This window comes from Glandiceps talaboti, chromosome 7 (assembly GCF_964340395.1).
Source record: "Glandiceps talaboti chromosome 7, keGlaTala1.1, whole genome shotgun sequence".
NCBI classification, from domain to species: Eukaryota; Metazoa; Hemichordata; class Enteropneusta; family Spengelidae; genus Glandiceps; species Glandiceps talaboti.
Window position 1 is genome coordinate 8,601,385 of NC_135555.1, and position 24,503 is coordinate 8,625,887.

The window sequence follows — 24,503 nt, forward strand, 5'->3', positions numbered from 1 at the left end:
CGTCTCCACACATTGTCAATACATTAATATTGATGGCAAATTTCATTGATTGTGTGATGAGTGACATATAGTGGAAATCTGATTTCTAGAATAACCTCTGAAAGAAGTAAATAACAATAACAATAACAATAACAACAAATGCTCGAAAGCTGATAGACCTAGATTTGATAAATTTATGATAACAATTTATCATTTTGATAAATTATCAGTGTGATAAATGAGATTTGAAGGAAACATTTCATGAATCATTAGTTTGAAATGCATGACTGTTTTATTATCTGATCTGAGCTAAAAGGTCAGCTATCAATAACATCTGTAACTGACAAGAGTCTTTTCTCTATGTAAATTATTGAGAATAATAAATGTGAATAGTGGAGGCAAAATTTACAACTTACTAATCTTTGGTTTTTATGAAGAGAAAGGATATGGACTCAATAACATGCTGAATGTATGGTACTAGTAAAATGTACTGTGCACTGATTTATTTTATGGCATATCACCTAAAGTGCACAACATTAGGATTTACATTTTCTTGTAGACTAGTCTGGATGACTGGACTTCTAAGTATTTCAGATAAAATCTCAAATCAAATGTTAGAAGACTGTAGTAAATATACAGTATGTAATTCTGATGAAATCTCCAATGTAGATTTTTGTAAATTCTTAGTGAAGACATAGTATTTTAGATAAAATATCTCCAGTCAAATGTAGATTTTTGTCAATACTGTTAGTTCTTCAACATGGACATGTTGGTAATACAATTGTGATATATAACATCACACAAGTTTGACATTGTGACCTATAGTTCACACGAACACCTGACGCAATGCAGTAAACTGACAAGTAAGGCAAATTATATTTACACGGGATATTAACAGCAACTCTAGGTGGATTATTGGATTAGACATTAGGGAATTTCTAAATGACTGCCTTAGTTTATGTGATTGTTCTGAAGGAATCTCCTACTACTAACTAATATGCAATGTTCTATGGTAAAATGCTTGAGGCATCTAATGAAGCAGTATCATGATTTGATTATAAATAACTACTAGGGTCAGTATGTGTTCTGGAGTCAGTTCAGTTCATTCTACAATTGTTGGGACACAGTGTTAATTTTAGGGTATGTGATGTGATTATATCTAATATGGTACATAGTCAGACAACTATCATGCAAGGTGACGTCACTGCTATAGCTTAAATACACATATCAAAATAAACATACTACATGTGATTTAAAGGGCAATGTTTCAATCCCTGGTCATCACTTTAGTGTTATAATAATAGTAAATAATCTTTATTCATCTAAATGTATTTGGAAATGTGTTGAATGGTCGCCACAAGAGCAGCACTCTAGTGCCCTAGTGTTGAAGAAGCAGGAGGAAACCGGAGTAACCGGAAGAAACCTGTGTTGTTCAGCAGAGTCAAACTGAGCATCACCCTTCTTACCTGGTTATGGTTAAATATTAATCAAACCCAGCCAATGCTTGAGGGGTTTGAACCCAGGTTGCAGAGGTAAGAGGCATACAAGCTAACCGCTCGGCCACAGCAATCCCTTATCTTTAAATTTTAACATTAATGTACAAATTCAGTCAGACAGAGGTTGTACAATGTGCTACTTTATAGAATTCTTGACTGTAACATTTGGGCTGTGTGATATGTTATTATAACTGTCATCTACATTCAGTTACTGTTTACATGTGTCCTGGTGGAGTCTGACTTTCAATTTGTTCTACAACGGCTACCTTATAGAGTTATTGAACGTCCAATGCTTGGGGTATGTGATGTGATCACAACTGACTAGGTATACTCATATACAGCTGGTCTCTGAATCTAACTTTGTTCTACAATGTACATTGTATGGACAATGTTTTCTGTATATCTGATGTGATTATAACAGACATCTTGGGTTATTGTATGCAGATGTCCTAGGTAGTTTGGCTTTGAATTTGTTCTACATATACTGCTTAGCTTATAGAATTATTGAATGAACAATACTTGAGATATGTGATGATTTGATTATGTATAAATTTAGTCAAACAGTTGGATGTCTTATAAGGTCACTAGGTGCTCGCTTTAATTGTTGAATGTAACATGTTTGGGGTACGTGATGGTGATTGTTGACTTTTAGGGTGCGTCCTGGAATATGTTGTACATTAACTGCTACATTATAGAATTATCGATTGCATTGCTTTGGATATTTGCCATGTGATGTAAATTTAGTCTGGCATTTGCACAAGTGCCTTTCAGGGTGCTAGCTTTTATAGAATCAGTGAATGTACAATGCTTTCCATTATGTGATTAGATTGTAACTATGGGTTGACTATGAGAGTTGATCTGTACAGGTGTCCTGGAGTCAGACTTGTTTCTTCTACAACTGTCAGCTTATAGCATCATTGACTGACAATGCTTGGGGTATTTAAGGTGATAAATGCAATGTACAAATTTAGCTTGGCAGTCAGACGTTTGAACCACCATACAAGGTATAACTGTTGGCTACAGACTCGTTAATGTATACAACTAATGGGGCATTAGTTATAAACACACAGACATGTTCTAATATTGTTAAATACAATTACTGTACTAGACTGACACTGGGTCATAACATTGTCGTTAACACAGTAACACAGATAAATTATCTGACTGCAACTTTAACATTAAATTCTAATGTCCCCAGCTGTGACATATACAGTAAACTGTGTAACAAGGCTTTGTAATTGGACAGGCAAAAGGGAGAATTACTACAATTTATCACACTCAAGTTTGTGTAATAGTTCCGTGACAATTCTGACTTTTTGTGATCAGAAGGTTAGTCTTTTACAAATTGAAATAAAGGTATACTGCCAGTTTCTGTTTGTCTGAAAAATGGCCAGTAATAAGTCATATGAGATTGATCTATAAAGTAAAGATGCAAATACCATGTCATCTGTCTTGTTGGGCTGAAAAGTTAATAGTTGCATCAATTGTACATTTCAAGCTAGTGCAGTAATCACGTACACCACAACAAACAGGGAATATGCCACTCCAGGAAATGAAGGTTTTTTAAAAATAAACTCTGGGTGCTAGAGAGCCATTTCATGATTTTCTCCTGAGAGTTAAACAGTCACGAATAATCAGTGTGGATCTAATGAATAATCATGTCTGCTATAAAAACCCATCATTATTTGGTGTATCAGTGAAGGAATAATAAGAGGTGAAAAAGAGTTTCAATTTGGTGTTTCTTGGCAACCGAGTAAAAATTATTGATGTGAAATCATGAAATGACTCTCGAACCCAGTGTTTATGAAAATACGTTTATTTCCTTGAGTGACATTGCCCTTTTCAACTCATAGTCTAGCTCCTAATAGCAGTAATCTTTATAATAGGGGGATTATTACAAGTTTTATTGGCACTTCATTCTAAGGTCTATGGGGGTGGGGTGGGGTGGCACCAATATAATTTAGTTTTACAGATTATATACGGGTTACAGTCTAGCTTGACAATTGTGTTGTATGTGTTTGTAATACTGAAGTGGTATTCATAGCACATTCCTTACCTGCAGCCGATTCCAAAAAATACAAAATGCCAAATGTTGAACGAACTACTGGCATTTCTTACCTGCTAGTAGCACCATTGCCAAATGCTGAACTACTGGCATTTCTTACCTGCTAGTAGCACCATTGCCAAATGCTGAACTACTGGCATTTCTTACCTGCTAGTAGCACCATTGCCAAATGCTGAACTACTGGCATTTCTTACCTGCTAGTAGCACCATTGCCAAATGTTGAACTACTGGCATTTCTTACCTGCTAGTAGCACCATTGCCAAATGCTGAACTACTGGCATTTCTTACCTGCTAGTAGCACCATTGCCAAATGCTGAACTACTGGCATTTCTTACCTGCTAGTAGCACCATTGCCAAATGCTGAACTACTGGCATTTCTTACCTGCTAGTAGCACCATTGCCAAATGCTGAACTACTGGCATTTCTTACCTGCTAGTAGCACCATTGCCAAATGCTGAACTACTGGCATTTCTTACCTGCTAGTAGCACCATTGCCAAATGCTGAACTACTGGCATTTCTTACCTGCTAGTAGCACCATTGCCAAATGCTGAACTACTGGCATTTCTTACCTGCTAGTAGCACCATTGCCAAATGCTGAACTACTGGCATTTCTTACCTGCTAGTAGCACCATTGCCAAATGCTGAACTACTGGCATTTCTTACCTGCTAGTAGCACCATTGCCAAATGCTGAACTACTGGCATTTCTTACCTGCTAGTAGCACCATTGCCAAATCCTGAACTACTGGCATTTCTTACCTGCTAGTAGCACCATTGCCAAATGCTGAACTACTGGCATTTCTTACCTGCTAGTAGCACCATTGCCAAATCCTGAACTACTGGCATTTCTTACCTGCTAGTAGCACCATTGCCAAATGCTGAACTACTGGCATTTCGTACCTGCTAGTAGCACCATTGCCAAATGCTGAACTACTGGCATTTCTTACCTGCTAGTAGCACCATTGCCAAATGCTGAACTACTGGCATTTCTTACCTGCTAGTAGCACCATTGCCAAATGCTGAACTACTGGCATTTCTTACCTGCTAGTAGCACCATTGCCAAATCCTGAACTACTGGCATTTCTTACCTGCTAGTAGCACCATTGCCAAATCCTGAACTACTGGCATTTCTTCTAAGAAAGTTAGACATACTGGCACTGTTAGGATATACTGGTAGATTGAAGGATCCAGATGTCTTGACATAGTCCATGGCATCTTTGATACTTAGATTGGTATAGACTTGTAAAATCTGTGTATCTTTAGATTCTGGTTGTTCTCTCAGTAAAAATGGCTGTAAATACTTCCTGTCAATCTCTTCCCATCTGTGCAACAATACAGAAAAACAATTGATTTAATCAAGTCATAGCCCTACTGCACTTAACATGTGTTCAGACATTTTTAGAAATTCTTAGAAGGCTTTATGGGAACACCTCTAGTGATGAAATCACATTGTAATCTCTTCGTCTTGACACTCTCTGTAGTAGTCGAGAAAAAAGAGAGTATAGTAAATCTGATGTCATCATGGGGGTTTTCCCAAAAACCCTTGCAGGAAATCACCCAAATGGCTGAACACATGTCGAGTGCAGTAGGGCTTTTGTACAAGACTTCAAAAGTTGCATGAGTTATCAAGGAGCTATTTTATCACCTAAATCCACTGTGTCAAAATGTCCACTGTGTCAAAATGTGGCCACATAGTTGAATGTGAGCACACCATGAAGTGGAGCAGAAATATTGGTTCAATGTATACTTTTGTCTAATCACTAATAATTTTATATAAATTTTCCATAAAAATATGAAATATTGTCAATGGTTGCATAAATAATTATACACTTATTTTAATGCCTTTTTTCCCAGATCATCCTCACCAGAGACATCAAGTCTTACCTGGGGGTACTTGCTAAGTTTGAAAAGACAAGACTATTCAAATCTATTGCCATCAACCAATCCAAAGTGAATAACAGGGAGAAGTGTCAAATGTAACTTCAAATAAAACATTCTGAACTTAAATCATGCCATTTTCAAATTTGAGGATCACAAAACTATTTTGATTGTGGGTACATTTGATTGTTGATGTGATATGAGTTGATATATATATAGTGTTTATTTACCCAAAAGCACAAATGAACATTACAGATACATATACAAAAATACTATTTCGTGGGTAAATAGGGGAATCAGGATTTAGCTTACAGCTATTCAAGCCTGTCCCCTACCATAGTTATATACAATGTTTGACAGCAAATTGATATAGCAAAAGGAAATACATAGTACCTCGGAGTTCATAGTACTTATGAAGAACATATGGTAACAATAAATTGTACAGTGGTTTAATTTACTCTTCTAGAAGAAATTGTTTATAAGATCGCTTAAATTCGTTTAGCGTATTGATACATCTTATGTTGACAGGGATGCTATTCCAGATTTTTCCAGATAGCAGTATTCTATCAAAGTCAGAAATAAGTCTGATTAAATCTTTCCTTTGAGTTTCACCTCTTTTCACTTTTCAGATTTATTTTTGTTTTGAATGTTATCGTTATGATCTATTGAGATTAAAGCTGCTCTAGTTGCAACTGGAATCATTTTTGTTAAAATATAATGACTTTAATTGTAATATCATACACCCATACTTGTGCACAGCTGTATATGGTACGATAAATCCAATCAAATTGATTTTTGGGTCCGTCACCAAAAAAACAGGAACCAAATACAATCCTGATTTCAACCATATTTGTGTGTAGCTGTACATGGTACAATAAGTCCAATCAAATTGATTTTTGCATCTGTCACCAAATCAGGGACCAAATGCAATCGTGATTTCAACCTATACTACATATGGATAAAATTGATGTCTAGTCAGCATGTACAACATCTAACTATTGGTATGTTAACAATTTTCAGTGAATATAACATTGGTTGTCTCATTGAAAAAATAATAATCCTGGACAGTAACAGCTAGTGCATCTTTAATAATGACATTCATCTAAAAAAATACCATCTATCTCTAATATCAGTGTATATAAATTTGCTTTTACACTGTTTTTTGTAAATAAAGTAATTATTTTGACATGTTTGGGTTGTTTTAGTTTGACAAGAATTTCGATTTGTCAAATTCATTGATTGCAATCAAAACCTGTAATTAATGGAGATGTTACTATAAAATGTATGACATACATACTTGTCTCTCCAGTAGTTGTGTCCATGGGAACCGATTACGTCTTCTATACCTGCCATTGCATGGTCTAACAGCTGCAAAGCAAGGCAACAAATACATTAAGAATTGAATAATTTAAAAAATAAAGAGAATGTAAATTATTAAAACATGCACATTACAATTACTGTAACACCTAAATGTATATCGACCAATAATATATACAAAAAACAAACAAACAGAAAAGTGACAAAATCATACCAAAATAGAATTGCAAATCTTACATTCAGTCATATATAACTAATATCTTTCAATATTTCACATCTGTGGTGATTAATAACACTAGACTATTTGATGATATCAGACAACTGGTGACTTTGAAGGCACACTAAATACCCTTAGGTTGTTAGCTACTGGAATCTTGTAGCTTATAACTTTTTCATTAATTTTTTCTCTACACTGTGAATATTTCAAGTATTCCCATTTTCTGAGGCGACCAATCAGGACAGAACAGTGGATTTATGGCTTATAAGTGAGTAATAAAACACCAAATGTGAAATCTGATATTCTTATTTCTTATATCTATCAACTTACATCAGTTCAACGCTAACAACATCCAATCTAAGTTTATCTCAAGCAGCTGGAGAGTGCTAAAACCTCTAAATATTACAGTGATCTGGAAAATGTTATCAAATTCCACAGAGACCTAGTGGAATTTTCAGTCGGAGAAAGTGAACGATAATCTTTGCTGTCTACTGGCTATTTCATATATTCATATGAGACTGTACAGATGATAAAGAAGGGAACTGTCTCTCCTGTCCACTGGCTTGTTATAACTTACTAGTATGTATATCAGGAACTGTACAAATGATAAAGAAGGGAACTGTCTCTCCTGTCCACTGGCTTGTTATAACTTACTAGTATGTATATCAGGAACTGTACAAATGATAAAGAAGGGAACTGTCTCTCCTGTCCACTGGCTTGTTATAACTTACTAGTATGTATATCAGGAACTGTACAAATGATAAAGAAGGGAACTGTCTCTCCTGTCTACTGGCTTGTTATAACTTACTAGTATGTATATCAGGAACTGTACAAATGATAAAGAAGGGAACTGTCTCTCCTGTCCACTGGCTTGTTATAACTTACTAGTATGTATATCAGGAACTGTACAAATGATAAAGAAGGGAACTGTCTCTCCTGTCTACTGGCTTGTTATAACTTACTAGTATGTATATCAGGAACTGTACAAATGATAAAGAAGGGAACTGTCTCTCCTGTCCACTGGGTTGTTATAACTTTAATATATACATGCATATCAGAAACTGTACAGGTGACAAAGAAGGGGATCGCCTCTCCTGTCCACTGACTGGCTTATCATATATCATTGACTGTACAGTATATGCAATTGAAACAATGTTGTGGCTAATTTGTAGTCTGTACTTAGGAGATAGCAAATACTAGTAACTTACCCTTGTAAATATTTTTTCACCCATACTGGGTTTATGCTTATTACTTCTTTTCACTTTTAACTTGTCCACCAAAGGTTTTATGGTCATTCCCTGCAGAGTAAACCATAGTAACACTTGATTGGTAATGTTGGTATTGGTGTTGATATTGTGGAAACATAACAACGGTTGATGTCAAAATTAACAAAATTATACCATATCCAAACCAAGTTGAACAAAAGGTATGGAATTTATACCCTGGTCATTCTACGTCACAACAAAGTGTGTCTATGTCAATCACCACAATGTCTACATCACTGGTTTTGCTGTGTTCAAAATATGAATCAAAACATTCAAAATTACAAGAACTGATTTTTCTTTGATAGTACTCGCACTGGTATAATTATATTTTTCCCCAATATTTTTCTTCATTCAGCTGGAAGTTTATCCCTACTCATCTAGCAATTTGTAGTGACAACACCCCATAGGTAACTCGTATTTTCCTTGGCAGAACAAAGACTATATTTGGGAATAATACTAATTGTATGTCACTATTGGTGTATTGGAGTTGATATTGCAGACACAAAATGTTCTTGTTTATACAACACTAAAGGAATCATTATTACTATAAATGATACGATAGACTGCCTTTTTACAAAACATCTCAAGTAACATGTTACACACCTGAATAAAAACAGTAAAAAACACAACAATCAGACACGTAGTTTCCATTAAATCTTTCTTGGCTTTCAACTCTGGTGTTGGTGCTTCAAGTAAGATGGCCAATGAGAAGGCAATAGCACCTCGTAGTCCACCATATGCCATGATAAACTGCTCCACTTTGTTCACTTTTACGGCACGAAACGAATTAGCAAAAGATGTTAAAAGAATTACACCTGAAAGGAAGAAAATAGACATTAAGTCTTTGCACATAGTTGGATGAGAAACAACACATTATTCTAATTGGATCCTTTATATCATGTGACATATATCATGTGGTAGTCACATGACACTGCATAGCCAATAGAATGACTGGCTCACAACTTACCTATAGCTCTGTAAAGAAGACAGAAGAACAGCGTACAAAGGATGAAAGCTGGATCCCATACATGGTCATCTCTAACAGCTGATAAACCCAGAAACATAAAGATAATAGTTTCACTGATACTACTCAACATCTTCATAAAATATTTGATTGTAGTGTGAGACTTCTGTGATATATTGGCTTCCACATATTTCTTCATGATAATACCACAAAACACAATACTGGTGGAGAAAATAATGGAAAAACAAATGTGATCTCAAAATGATGAAAACTTAAAAGATGCTACTGTAACAGTATTAGTATGTAAAAGTCTATTTATTCATTTATGTACTGTGGTTCTCTCCAGTGCAGGCATTGGAAATATTCTTTATTGAATGTCCTTTATTGATTCTGTACACATAGCCCTGTCCCTGCCTTTACTAGATTCACAACTGATTCAAACTGAATTGATTCGGTTTCTATCCATATGTGAAAACTGAGTAATGGACATGAATTGATAATGAACTGATTTACTTTGAATCAGTTGGAAACCACACCTGACCTGAGGTGGTTTTTGAACTAATGCAACTTCAATCAGCTTGAAACTGATTTAGCGCATGTGAGATCCAACTTTGATTCAATTTCGAACAGATTCAAAATTCCATGTGGGGGACATGGACAGGACCAATATTTGTAGGCTTGTTTGGTCTTTTCTGATAGATTAGAAATTATGTACAATACCAAATAAAACAATCACACATAATTTTTATAATCATCTATAGCTTACTGTATTGCCTACTCTACACAGACTTCATATCTTTATCTTATCTTTCTCTGACAGCTATAATTGCTATGTGTAATCAGCAAAGAAATAGCATTGAGTTATATGTTCATCAACCTGTTTAACATTCAACTCTACCAGTCTGCCACTAACTGATAACTATAAAAAAGACACTGGATTGTCACTCTAATAAACTGCTTACTTGCCATTAATCCCACACCATAAAGTTGTTAAGCATTTGGTATATCTAATGGAGGTATTTTATAGGGCATTGTGATTTATAGCTGTTTTCACAAGGACACTGCACTTAATTGCCTCATAACTATATCTTTTAATGTCTACAGGACACACATATGGTTGTAAGCTAATACTAATCATACCTATCTGAATACGTTCAGCTCTCGTAACTGTTTTTCTCAAAGGAAAAGTTTCACAGTATCATTTCAACTATTATTTCAAGGACTGTTTAAGCATCTCTCATTATTATCAGCCTTTCATCAGTCTGTTGACAAAATAACTGACACGTTTTAATTTGTTTTCTAATAGTACTATAATCTAACACTGATCTGTTGAATAGTTTCATTAACAGATCACTGTTTCATTCAGTACTCTGTTTACAAAATTAGAATTTTATGATGAATCTCTTCACAAAATATCAACAAAATATTTGAGGGTTTTGTAGAACATCTCCATCATATCAGAATGAAATAAAGAATAATTATTCTGTATCTGTTCATTATAATACTAACAATCACAGCATTTCAAATACTTTTTGTTTGTTTGAGGTATTTGAAGTATCTCTGGAAATGAAGATCAAGGCTGAAGGAGGAAGAAATTAATTTCAACAACATAACGATGAGAGTCCAATTGAATGACTAACTTATTATGCTACATACTTCCCACCATCTAACCACCTATTATTGTACCTTTGGCACCCTCTCACACACCCCTCCCCCACACGCATATGTACAATATGTATACTACCCCCCTCCCCCCCACACACATACATATACAACATATATATGGTCAGTCAGTCAAACATACACACTGATGTGCCTATCTCTAGCCATACTCACAGCTACAAGGCAAAGCTAGCTATACTTACGCCATAATGCCTGAAAATCCAAAAACTTCAGCAGTAAGGTAGGAGAGGTAACTCATAATGAAGACAAACAAAGGTTCTATGACTCTGACATGGTCTGTAAACTTGGTGACAAAAGCTGTAAGAAGTCCCCATATCATACCAATAGCAGTACCCCCAACACTGATGACAAGGAATGATGTCAGACCTAACATATAGTCTACTGACTCTATGTTGTCTACACCCATAGCTGTAAACTGTTTAAACATTCTGTATAGCACCTGTAAACAAAAACAAAGGACAAGAGCTAAATATAACACCATATAACACCATATAACATCATCATCATCATCATCATCATCATCATCATCATCATCATCATCATCATCATCATCATCATCATCATCATCAACATCAACATCATCATCATCATCATCATCATCATCATCATCATCACTATTATCATCTTACAGCTGAAGTTATGCCAGTCATGTTTACATGGCAACTCTTGGACAAATGACGAAATGATGAAATGATGAATTCACGTAACACAACACCTCTGGGAGCAGTGATACAAACTACCTAATTTAGCAACTCTGGGACAATTCACAAGGAATCACATTCTATATAGTGCTTCAACTACTCTCAGATACTTGATATCATTAGCAGTGATAAATTTCACAGCTTTCACTGTTTCAGTGTCATACAAGAGCCCTCATGGGGCCTTCTTGGGAAATGTTCACTATTATCAGAGAGACATACACTGATATGGGCTGTATTGGGAATAGAAAGTACCAAACACAAAAGACTACTTGTTTATGTTAATTTTACCTGTATAAAATAGCTATGACTTGTATGTATATCTCATTGCATTATTAAGACGATAGATGTCACTTGGGAATGACAGGACAGTAATTGTCCTGCGTATATATATTGCCTCAATCCATAATATTTTCAACAATTTATGAATATTTTAAACTTGTATGGTATGTTTAATAGCTACTAGCCTGTAAAACATTTACATGTACATTTACATTTATTATTACTATTGTTGTCACTACCTTCACTATTTCAACCACATCGATGTTATCTATCACATCAAAAATAAAGAACATTTGACTTGACTTGACTTTACAATGTATTCAAACTAGGGAGTTATAGTCTGGGTTAGCTTAGGAATTGGACCCCCTAGCATACACTACATTTGTATAATTGAGAATGAGAGGCCACTGTTTTATGCATGTCCCCATGCATGACGACAATGCAAGGGATGATCACATGATGTCACACAAGCTCAATACATGAACTTCATTTGTTTAGGGAGGGGTTCTGGCATCAATGTGATTGCTGAACTTCATTTTCACACTTCTAATTACACTATCATCAAATTTAGAAATCTTTTTCACACCTTCAATGATAACAGGTTCTGTGTTACTACTGAGATGTTGATAAGTTGATTAAAATTTACTTCTAGTGTGATATACAGTACTGGGTTGCCACTAAAAATTTTATTGTGTTTACTATGTTTTCAATTGCATCGATAAAAGTGGTGTGACAGCTACAATTGTCATCATGGTTTACACCATATATAAACGTGTCAATGTCACACTTGTGAACATTCGCTTTAATAGGGGGAAAATGCGGGGTTTTTGGCCTAAACGAATGAAGCTCGTTTATTGAGCTTGGGTGACTTTGTGCGATCATCCCTAACTTTTTTAGGAAGACATTAGAGTATTGGCATTCCAGTCACCTATAACCTCTAACAATAACAATGAAAATCTTTGAATACACCATTTCCTCAATTGCATCAGTCTTTATAACTTATTACTTACTATATTGAATATATTATCATCACAATTCCTTACTTTAGGAGGAGATAAAAGATATCTCTGTTTTGAAGCAATTAATTCTTCAAAATCATCATCAGTTTTATACAAAGTACGACCAGTTGTACGACATCCATGTCTAGAGGTAGTCTAAGAATGATACTGAATATACCAGTATGTAATATGTGAACATCATAAAAACAATTCTCTGTAGCCTTGACAAAACTATTTCAGTTAAGATTAATGATGAACTCTTTGTTGTGTTTAATATATATATATCTTGATTAATATTTTGAACGTATGATTAAAAAGTGTTACTATGGCAATAATTAAGTATAGGCCTAGTGCTTTATGAAGGATACAGTATGATCAATACTCCAACAACAGTACTTGATAAATCATGGCATTGGATTATGTTTGCAGGTGCACTGGTATATTATCAGATATATGAGTTAGATAGCATCGTCAGATATGTAACTTAATATTCTAAGGATTAGTAAAAGTATTGGTGATTGATTGTGCTGTCATACAGCAGTATACGGTATCCTGACTATGTGACTGTATATCATTTTATTAATATCATACTGATATGAATGAGAAAAATTGTAATAATCTACCAAAGGAGTTAATTTGAGGTCGTAATGTTTGCAGGTTCTGTATGGCTTTTCATCCAAGGTAAAATCAAAAACATAATTTTATTCCGAATTCATATGTACATTTGTTGATAGCTATAGCTAGGATACTGTATTTTCACATGGAAACTATTTTTTGCTATCTCAGCGACACAGCTGACTGCTAGTTGTTATCAATATAAAATGAACTCTCAATTATTGTAAATGTTGATAGTGATTAGTATCTAGACTTAATGTCTCCATCTGTACACACTGATTTATCAGCAGCATAGCTGTAAAATACATTAATGGTAGAGTGCCTCAAGAACACATTTCCCTGAAAATTAAAGTGCTTCCATTTTTTCCAAACTTTGCCATATTATACAAAAGCTGTTCCTGGTCCTTTGGAAATAACAATTTTCGGGGGTTCAACTTCTTGTTTTTCAAAGAAATTGATAATCTTTTACTTTCCACACAGTTAATTAACATACTGAGTATTTGGTGGCCATATTGGATTCTAAAATGACTAAAAAATGTTATCACATTTTGACCGTTATTTCAAATATTTGTACAGTGACCCCTGATTTTATTCATTTGAGAAAAGGTTGCAGTAATTTTCTTCAACAATTTAGTAAAAGCAAAGGTCATTCTACGTAAATCGATCAGTAGCAGGTCTTTGGTTTCCTGACTGAGTACATAGTGGTGATAGTGATACTGATAGTCATATCAACATTTCATTCTGTTAAAGTAGACAACTATTATAAATATGTCAACATTTATCTACTGATATATAAATGTTTATGACTTGTAAATATATACAACAGATGTGGACAGTGATTTTGTTATGGGTGGTATCAAAGTACATAAAAGTCTACATGAGTTCCCCAGTTATTCTACCAGAATTGAATCAATATCTAACATATGGCCAAATATGCCAGTTTTACCAGATTTCCCCATTTCTGTTACCATGCATGGTTTCAATACCTTTAAGCATAAACACTTTTAGAGATAAGTGGCCAACGCATATATATGTGAGATATACTCACCCACAGAAATTTGAAGTGGCCATATGGATGAGGATTGGGTATTTATTTTTGGATTTTTAATTTTTGAAACAATTTTATGATGGCTTCCTACTTGTAAAATCAATGTGAAACAACATAATGGCAAGTCCTTGTTTGAACTCAGTATAAAATTACATGAGATAAATAAATGTGTAAAGTGTTTGTTACTGTATGTACAATAACAATACATTTTTACACATTTGTTAGCTTTTTGCAATGTAATGAGTTACAAAGACAGACTTGGTCAATGTTATGTCACATAGATTTTTCAAGAAAAAATCCAAATTAAATAGCCAATCCTTATCCATATGGCCACTTTAAAATACAAGTAACCTTCCCTTCTGTACACAGTAGTCATCACAAATATCACATTTTCACAAAGATATCTGCTATAATAATTACAAAATGTATGGATACACATGTACAAGGAAGGGCAGGTGCACTGCTGTGTTAAGAGATACCAACCACACATGTATCAGAGGTTTACCATAAATCACAGCAGTTGAATTCCTGGCATCCTGCCCAGATGATCAAATTGAAACCTTATAGCTTATTTTAGTACTTTTAATCGTAGTAATTATGTGACTGTGCACTTTGCTGTGTCCATGGTATTAAAGTGACAACCCTCCCAGACATACTTAACCTTTAAGAATACAGTTTCAAATTAATACCACAGCATACTGTGTCCATGAAAGTGACAACTGTCCTACACACTTGTACCAATTCACAGGCTATACTGTGTCCATAAAGGTGACAACCCTCCAACACATTTGTAAGCTGTAGCAAGGCAAGGAATACAGTATCAAATTAATACCACAGGCTACTGTGTCAATAAAAGTGACAACCTTCCTATACACTTGTGGTATGGAACAGGCACCATGATGCTTTGGGTGAGTCACCTCACTCTTTCGCCTTCCTGTCCCATTCCTTTGTCTACAAAATACATCCCAGTATTCTTGCTAGGACAGGAGAACTGTCAGTCACAGACAACAAATACAATGTGAGTTTATTACAACTGTAATGTAATACATTTATAAGAAAATAACTGTTCAGCTTCTTTTAATTTGCATGATATTAAATTAAAGTTTCAAGTTCTGGTCTGTTTTGAATTTCTAGTTTACTGTAGCCACTTTGTACCAAAAATCTTAGATATGATCGACTTTGAATTTATTCAGATGATTATTTTGTGAAAAATTAATCTTTGCTTCCAATATTCAAAATTCATCCCTCTAACCAATGACATGACAGGAAACACTTCCCCCCATCCGTAACATGTAAGTGCAAGTGTGTGGGTGTACTTGGGGGTATTTGTCAAGTGTTTGCTGTGTTCTTATCATTGCATCAAAAACCCAAACCAGCATGCCAGTGTAACTACTAAATATCTCCACATTGAAACTCACACATCATGGGATGCTGTAACAAGTTTCTTTTCAAAAAGAAATTTACTTGCTGTGTATGATATACAGTGGTTATTACAAACTCCTTCTACATATAGATATTGTCAATGTTGTACTGCATTTTATGAACATCAATACAAGTAATAATGTAATACTAAATTGAATTATCTAGACACTGTATATAAAGTTTGGCTACTGTATTATTCAATCTCTGAATACTTGTCATTCTACAATCTCATCTAATTATTCTTTAGAAACCTGTGAATCTCAGGGTGTTTATCAACACATAGTGGTTTTTTTCTCTCTATACATTACATCGAGTGCTTCAATGCTAGTTGTCATATAGAATTTAACATTTAGATGACATGACAATAACAAATATATTCCATGTGTAGCAAACAACATATTTCAACCAGACACAAACCAGTCAATATACTGATGTGAAATTGATACTTTATAAAAAATGCATCCTATTATATATAAGAGAAAGTCAATTTAGCAGTACCTGGAAATCGTTAAGCATTCAATTTGATCCTTACTTATAGTAAACTGAGATAAATTACCACATCTCAATTCATTCTACATCAAATGTTTCAATAAATTTTAATTTCCAATAAAGCTGACAAATTGGTGATAAGATAATTTCCTGATCATAAAAACCTAACAGACTTATTGTGTTGGCAAGAAATTCAATCAGTACATATAATATGTATGCTACTCAGTTGAATGGAGATTAAAGTGTCTGTGTAAACACTTCAACACAAAGAATCCATTAGCCCATATAGACTCTAAGTCGTAGCATATTATACTTTTAATATGACTTCCCAACATTTTTCTTCATTCAGCAAAGGGTATTAATACAAGTGTCCTGAGGGGCCTTCTCTGTTCAGGTAAAAATACTGATAAAACTTTAATAATCAAATTAATGTAGTCATGAGTATTTTCAGGCTGAATAAAGAAAAATACTGCTATAAAATATGAAAGCAAAATTCATGAAAATAATGGGAAAAGTAATGACTTTGACTAATATAGTAAATTTGTTGTAAAGTAGAATGACAAGGATATAAATCCCATAGTTTTGGTTTGAATGTATTCAATTTGGTTTGCATATACAGCATTGCTATCAAACTCACAACTACCAACATGGTGGACTAGACTGAAGATTTCTTCACTGTCTATGATTCTATAGTCATAATTATATGTGTACTAATTCATCTACTGAGTCTTGTATGCCAGATATAAAAGGGAAAACTTAGTTTTTGAAGTCTTTTCATCACCTAGATTGATGGACTTAGTTTACAACAGCTATAATTTACATGACACAATTATAGGTAAAAAATACCCCATCACTATTTATACTTTATAGGTATCAGTGCTTGCATTGGTGTGCACAAATAGTGTTGGTATTTATAATATTACTGCAGTGCAATACTGAAAAACATTATTGCACACCTGTATATACGTGATTTCCATGTTCAACAAATCACATGAATACACACTTGAATTAAAAAAAAAAAAAAATATTTTGATTTTAACAAACCCTACGACATATAAGAGTTTCATGTATCTTATTTAGGGTATAGTTGCATTCAGACTTGTGATAGTTTTTTTTCCGATCACTACACACTTATGAAGGTATATATGGCTACAAATAATACTACATGTACTGCAAGCACTTGTGTAAATACTGAAAGTACACCACACTTGAATTCATGCATCATGGAGTCCTGTTTATGTGTGATCATGCATACAGTGGAAGACAGCAAGAAATGTTTTACATATACATTGCTTTCTAATAACGATGCATAGCCTTAGGTTTACTCTGATGACGTTAACTTCCTGGTTTCCTCTCATCATTATCTAGTCATAAAGTCAAAGATGTCATTAAAAAACACCTTTATCATGCCGTTGAAGGGATAGCTCCAATCTTGTGAGTCTCTATTTTTCACACCTGCAGTTATAGCCAAGGATAACCAAATGCATATAATTGTGTTATCAGTAATCTATAAAAATGAAATCTCCATTGAAGAGTTGCTGGGGATACAATCTATTTCAATTGGATTGCCAGAGAGACTGATAATTTATGCATGAAATCTGAGGTAACCATATCCCCGTAGGAGTAGACATCTACTCAGCTGCATGATTATCATGTTTTGCAATGCTTACTACTTCATGTACAGCTAATACTATAGGGCATTACTTTCTATTGAGTTTGCCATTTTTATTTTACTTATGAAGTAGATACAATGTGGTAAAAGCAATGTTGAAATCTAATGGGTAAATGGATAAAATAGCACCAATAGTGTCAAACACTGTTGTGTCATTATTACTACATATGAATACATGAGGCAACTAGTACCTTCTGTGGGTTTAGTATTAGGTAAAAGACAACAACAAATTTAGTAGCAGCTACATACTGTTCAAATCAGTCACATTATTTGACATAATTCTGTCCACATACAGAACAAGAATTAAAAACAACTTTTCAAAAATTTAAATTTTTTATCATTAGCTTTTCGCCAAGTCCCATGTCCATACAATATTGTCATTAGCTTTTAGCTAAATCTCAGGGATATATCTTACAATCAAATCAATAATATCTTATGATGGGTTTCAAAATATCATCACTTTTCTCATCCAAATATCAAATATTCATAAACTCAATATAAAAATCATAATCATGACAATTTTCTTAATCCATTTATGAAAAATTTACTATGTATACAGCAGAACCAAGACAATTTGTTTTAAATTTCAATCAGTGGTGTTACAAGACATTATTCCCTTGCCACTATATCAGGTAACTGTTGTATCCCCTTGGCTATGGCGGGTATATTACAAAAGTCATTTAATATTCAAATCTTTTAAAACTCTATGTTGGACTCGAGGCCAGAGTATCAATTTTACTAATTTGCAGACATAGATAATGTGATGTCTGTAATATTGATGTTCTCAAGACACAGTTTGATAAAACAAAGTAGTTTTAAATCAACCATGTCCAAGTTTTAAAACCTTTTATGATGAGGTGTCTTATCTGTGATATTTTGATGGGTTAAATTCACCTAAAACTATATTAGACAATGATAATGTGTCTACAGTTATGAAACTTGTTTAAAAATAGCGCCAATGGTGTTTTAGTACAACTGGTACAATTAGAGCAATGATTGGCAGACAGACTGACACTTTATCATGGCTATACCACAACTCAACCTAACTGTTTAGTTGCATTAAAAAATGTCACCAAACAGCATCAAGCAGAGATCAATAATGGTGCTATAGATAATCAAGTATAAATTACCAAAAAAGATTTAATGATATCATTACAGCAATAAAATAATAAATTCCTCACTTGAGTCACAATGGAAGATATGTTTTACCAAACAAATCACATGCATTCATTTCCTATCTACATGTATAGAAGCACTCCAAATATCTAAGTCCCCACCAAATACCAAGACTATTGATCTGGTGGTTTTTGACTTTAAGTTGTTCACATTAACACATGCAAGCACGCACGCATGCATGCACGCATGCACGCACTCACACACGCGCGCGCACGCACGCACGCACGCACGCACACGCGCGCGCGCGCGCACACACACACACACACACACACACACACACACACACACACACACACACACACTTCTGACCCAGTTCAGTAACAGTGCTACTAATCTTTGGTTAAAGCAACAAAATCTTAGCATATTTTTATAACCTCATTTCCCAGTGAAAATAACTTTTATTCTTCATCAATGCCTTACTACTATAAATACTAGGCAACAGAGTCTAAAATTGTATTCCTCACACTCATTAAAACTCAGCACTATCTTCACCTCCATTATCCACTGGCAACCACAGAATACATTTACACAAAGTACTGGGCAATTAGTAAGTAACAGCAAAATTGCTTATTTATGTATTCTACATACGTCCATGAGAAGATTGGTCTCAGACAGGCTTCATTTGGATGGAATATTCAGTGAAAAAAATCATTACTTACATAATTTTTGTCTAAACGTTTACTCAAACATTAATTACAGAATGAATTCAGATAAAATACTACTGAAAATATCATACTTTTATGGGAAAATTAATACTACTGTGTAGGGTGTCTGTGATGGAAAATTGAGAAAAACTTATACTTTACATAAAAACTTTAAATAAACTATTCTTTAAGTAGAAAATTTCTTTCATACTTTATGGGAAAATTTACAACTACTGAGTAGAGTTGCTTTGAATGGAAAACTGACAAAAAGTTATAACTTGCATGAAAATTTACTCACTAATTTATGATTGAGTGAATTTAGATGAGATATTGTTACAGTAGAAAATTTCACATCTTACAGGAAAACTATACAATTGAATGGGTTCAAATGGAAATGTGAAGAAAATTTATGCCTTATGTACATAAAAATTTATCCGCTACTAGTCTATTTGAGTTGAAGTAGATGAAATACAAAGTAAAAATGTTCATGTCCATGAAAAAATCAACAACTATTGAGTAAGAGTGTCTTTTGGATACAATATTGATTCATGATGTAAAGTTAGATGAAATTTAAACACTAAAATGCAATTTGATATCTTCAGGAAATGTACCAATCTTAGATTCATCGTGAAAACGTATTACCTTTTGTCACAATTTGCAACTAATGAGAAAAGTGGTTGTGAATTTAATGAAACCAGGTAATTTTTATCCACACATCCTACTATGACCTTTACAAAACTGACTTTCGTGACATTCTGTATCGGAACTACTTAAAATACATTCTGTAAAGATCACAATTTTATAAATAGTAAATGGTATCAATTTTCAAGGAGACAATTACTTCAAAATGTTATCCAGTCATTACATGTACGTACGTACGTACGTACGTACGTACGTATGTGTATGTATGTATGTATGTATGTATGTATGTATGTATGCATGCATGCATGTATGTGTATGTATGTGTATGTATGTATGTATGTATGTATGTATGTATGTATGCATGCATGTATGTCTATGTATGTGTGTGCGAGCATGCAATGTGTACATTCATGTCTGACTGTATGTATGTACATATGTGTATGTCAAATAACAGTTGACGTATATGTAGTATCTGTTCTGACTGCAAATATGGGCTGAAAACTTAACCACGCAAAATAACCAGATGTAAATAGTGCCAATGGCATTGTAGCACAACTGTATTTGGCTAGGCGTTGTCTTGTATGCAAGGTAAATTTGCTTACATTTTTGGGAAACTTTATTCACAAGCCTACCCATTTGTGTTGTTATCCTTGAAATATACACCATGTTGCTATGTGTGTGGTCTTTTTGCATACATATTCTAAATGTTTATTTTTTTGCCTATTAATCCCTATTATTATTTTTATGATATACACCATCATTTGGCTGTTGCTATGAGCATGGTCTTGTTGCTAGGCATATTTACATACATTTTAAAAATCTTTATTCACTTTAATACCCACCCATCACTGTTATCATTGCAATGTGCATCATAATTTCACTGTTGCTAAGGGCATGGTCATGGTTGCTAGGGCCAGTTGTGTCAAAATGTTTTTACGTTTCAGTTCAAGATCGAGTCAAGATCCGAATCTGAATAATTATTCACTGCAGAAAGTTCATCTTAAATACGGTGTAGACACTCATTTCACTTTTATGTACATAATTTCAAATTTGATAAAGAAAAAAATCCAAACCTTTGAACCAAGTTTGATCAAAACTGGCTGAGAATTTATGAGAGGATGGATGCACAGACAACAGAGATAAAAGGAACCTATACTATTCCGATAGTCTCTCTCGTTGTTGCCAACACACTCCCCCTACATACATTTTATTCTTATCTTTAGGCATCTCAGAATTATCATGTCAAATCCATTCAGGCATGAACTATGAAATCAGGACATTAACATATACATACTGGCCCTATTCCTTTGCTGTATCACCCTAATTAATCGGACTGCTGTTAGAAATACTATAGGTTACTACAGGTGACGGAAAGAAACCAGGCAAGCAGACATTGAAATCTGTTGTTACTATTTCTTATTTTTTCTGTAATTTTTACATAATCTTTATCTCAAGTTATTTCCAATCCAACTCAACATAAAAGAAAGAAACAATACAGGGTACAAGAAGTAAAAGAGGTTACCATTATCAACAAAAATAGAAACAAAGTTGCTTTTAATTTATCTGACAAAGTCAGGACAAGACTGCTGAAATGGTCTAAAAAAAATCAACTTGCGATTTTGCGAAAGGAAAATCCTGGTTTGATGATAATAAACTATCAGATGTACATAGAGGTGAACAGCTTAGACAGAAAGACTCGCTGTTCCAAAAGTGCCATTAGCAACAAATTTTTCAGTCTAGTGAACAGCTCTGAGTGCTTGCAGCTTGTATATAGTTCACAATGTGATATAAAGTATGGACATGCATACTGAGAAGACGATCCATTTTGTCATGGCAATATCTTTTTTTTCCTTTGTACTTACCACAGTGACTGCATCATTGAGTAATGATTCACCAAACACCAGAATATACAAAACTTCATTGACGTGAACTTCTTCAAAGACAGCAAGTACTGCTACAGGATCTACAGCAGATATTAAACTGCTGAATACTAAACAGTCTAAAAAATCCATAGGTACTGACACCCAGCCTAATGACACAATTCCAAACAAAGAGGCACCGATACAAAAACAATTGAAAAGTGTTCCAACAACTGCATAGAGAAGAATTGTTCCAATGTTGTCAAAGAATGACCTGTTTGGCATAAAATATCCAGCTTCTAGTACAATGGGTGGTAGTAGAAACAGGAAGAAAGTGTCACTGTCCAGTGTGTAGTTTATTCCTATGTGATCTTTGGCTGCAAAGAAGATGACAACACCGACCACTAAACCAAGCAGAATTAGCAAACAGCTCTCTGGAAAGATTTTGGCCAGTCTATCAGTCAGATGAAATGCTGAAAGAAAAAATAAAAGAAGAAAGGTTGAGAACAAAGAAAATTTTATGGAGATAAATGTTTCAATATTCTGTCTTGAGTGTTATTACAATGTATAATTTGTAGAGAGATTACAAGAATCTTTTGCCAGATTATTATCAGCCTAAGGTATATTGAAAGTAGGGATATATTTGCATGAAGGGATTGATTTCATCCATAATTCAAATATCTAGTATTTCGTAGACTAACTTCTTAATACAAATCCATTTATTTGTATAAAGGTTTTCTTTCAATAGCTGAACCACTTTGTTTATGACATATTTTGTGAGAATTGCCAGTTACAGATACAAAGATGAAAAGAAATATGCCATGGTTATTAAGAGACAGTTTCATATCTAACTGTAGAAATTAATTTATTTCATTGCAGCATAATTAACATACAAAACTGTTGTGTTGATCTGTCACAGAAACTGTGCAACATCAATTTTCACTTTACGTATACTTGAAATTCAATGAAGAGAATAAAATTGTTGACAGGGAAAATGTACTACTGTTAAGATTTTACAAATAAAGAGTTTTTGACATTCATATTTTGTTTTGAGATGGGGGGGGTGGGGGGGGGTGCAGTTGATGGACAATATCCAATATCTGCTGGACTTCTTCACAACTTATGGTAGAAAATAGTCAGAATATTTCATTTCATTTCATCAGATTTCTCCTGTGCCATATACATAGGTTACATAGGCTATAAAAATCTAGCAAAGTATAATCAATATTGGTATATACAACTACTAAAATTAAGTCATTTTAAGATGTCCTTTATAAAAACAAAAATTGTCAAATAACAACAGATGGCAGCACCTTGTGAAAATGAAAACTACCCAGGCCTCCATACATTGTATACAAATATCTGAGAGGCACTAATACAGCAAATGATAACCCAGCAATCTTTGAAATGTATCATTATTACCATATAGGTATATGTTACACATGAAACTTCCTGCATTTAGTTTATACTATGAATGATTGCCATGAAAGGTATTTCAAAAATACTTTTAAATTTAAATTTGTGAAGTAAATGTGTATAACAAAAACTACCTAAGAAATATTCCCCTGATAATGTTACTTTATGCTTTGCATTTGTTTGAAAGAATTTTTAGGTCCTTGATAATTCTGTTTAAAACTGTTATTTCTCACATGAAATGAATACATGTCTCATATTTTGATATTTAATATTATAAAATTCACTCTGTGTATAGCATGACTGCAATATAATAAGTGTTGCTGGCCTCTAGCCAAACACAGCTACCAAACAGCTGTTACAGTAGTATATGTATATATGCATTACAAATGTTTACTAATCAGTATATGTATCCAAACAATTAACCCCATAATACAAATAATATTATTTTTTTTATAATTTTTATAATTGCAAAAGTACAGTTGTCCTGTAGCATGCTGTTTATGCATTTCCATATATACAAGGTAGATAATTTATCATGTTTTGTCAGGATGAGTCTGAAGCTAGTGATGATATAGATTACAAAGGAATATGATATGGCAAGGCAAATAGCTGAACATAATGCTATATTATAGCATTTGCATGTCATGCACTTTATCAAAATAAAAGTTTAATTTCTTGT

The 24,503-nt window shown here is 33.9% G+C and overlaps 1 protein-coding gene across 1 annotated transcript in view; it reads right to left on the reverse strand.

The window, feature by feature from the left end:
• Positions 1 to 24,503, reverse strand: part of LOC144437215 (sodium/hydrogen exchanger 3-like) — a 68,919-nt gene that overhangs the window by 12,117 nt on the left and 32,299 nt on the right. The window contains exons 2-8 of the mRNA XM_078126110.1: positions 22,412 to 22,881; positions 11,046 to 11,302; positions 9,184 to 9,401; positions 8,820 to 9,031; positions 8,160 to 8,249; positions 6,715 to 6,785; positions 4,628 to 4,861 (exon numbers count right to left, since the gene is read on the reverse strand). Coding sequence (XP_077982236.1) covers positions 4,628 to 4,861; positions 6,715 to 6,785; positions 8,160 to 8,249; positions 8,820 to 9,031; positions 9,184 to 9,401; positions 11,046 to 11,302; positions 22,412 to 22,881 — 1,552 coding nt within the window. The remainder of the gene's footprint in view (positions 1 to 4,627; positions 4,862 to 6,714; positions 6,786 to 8,159; positions 8,250 to 8,819; positions 9,032 to 9,183; positions 9,402 to 11,045; positions 11,303 to 22,411; positions 22,882 to 24,503) is intronic.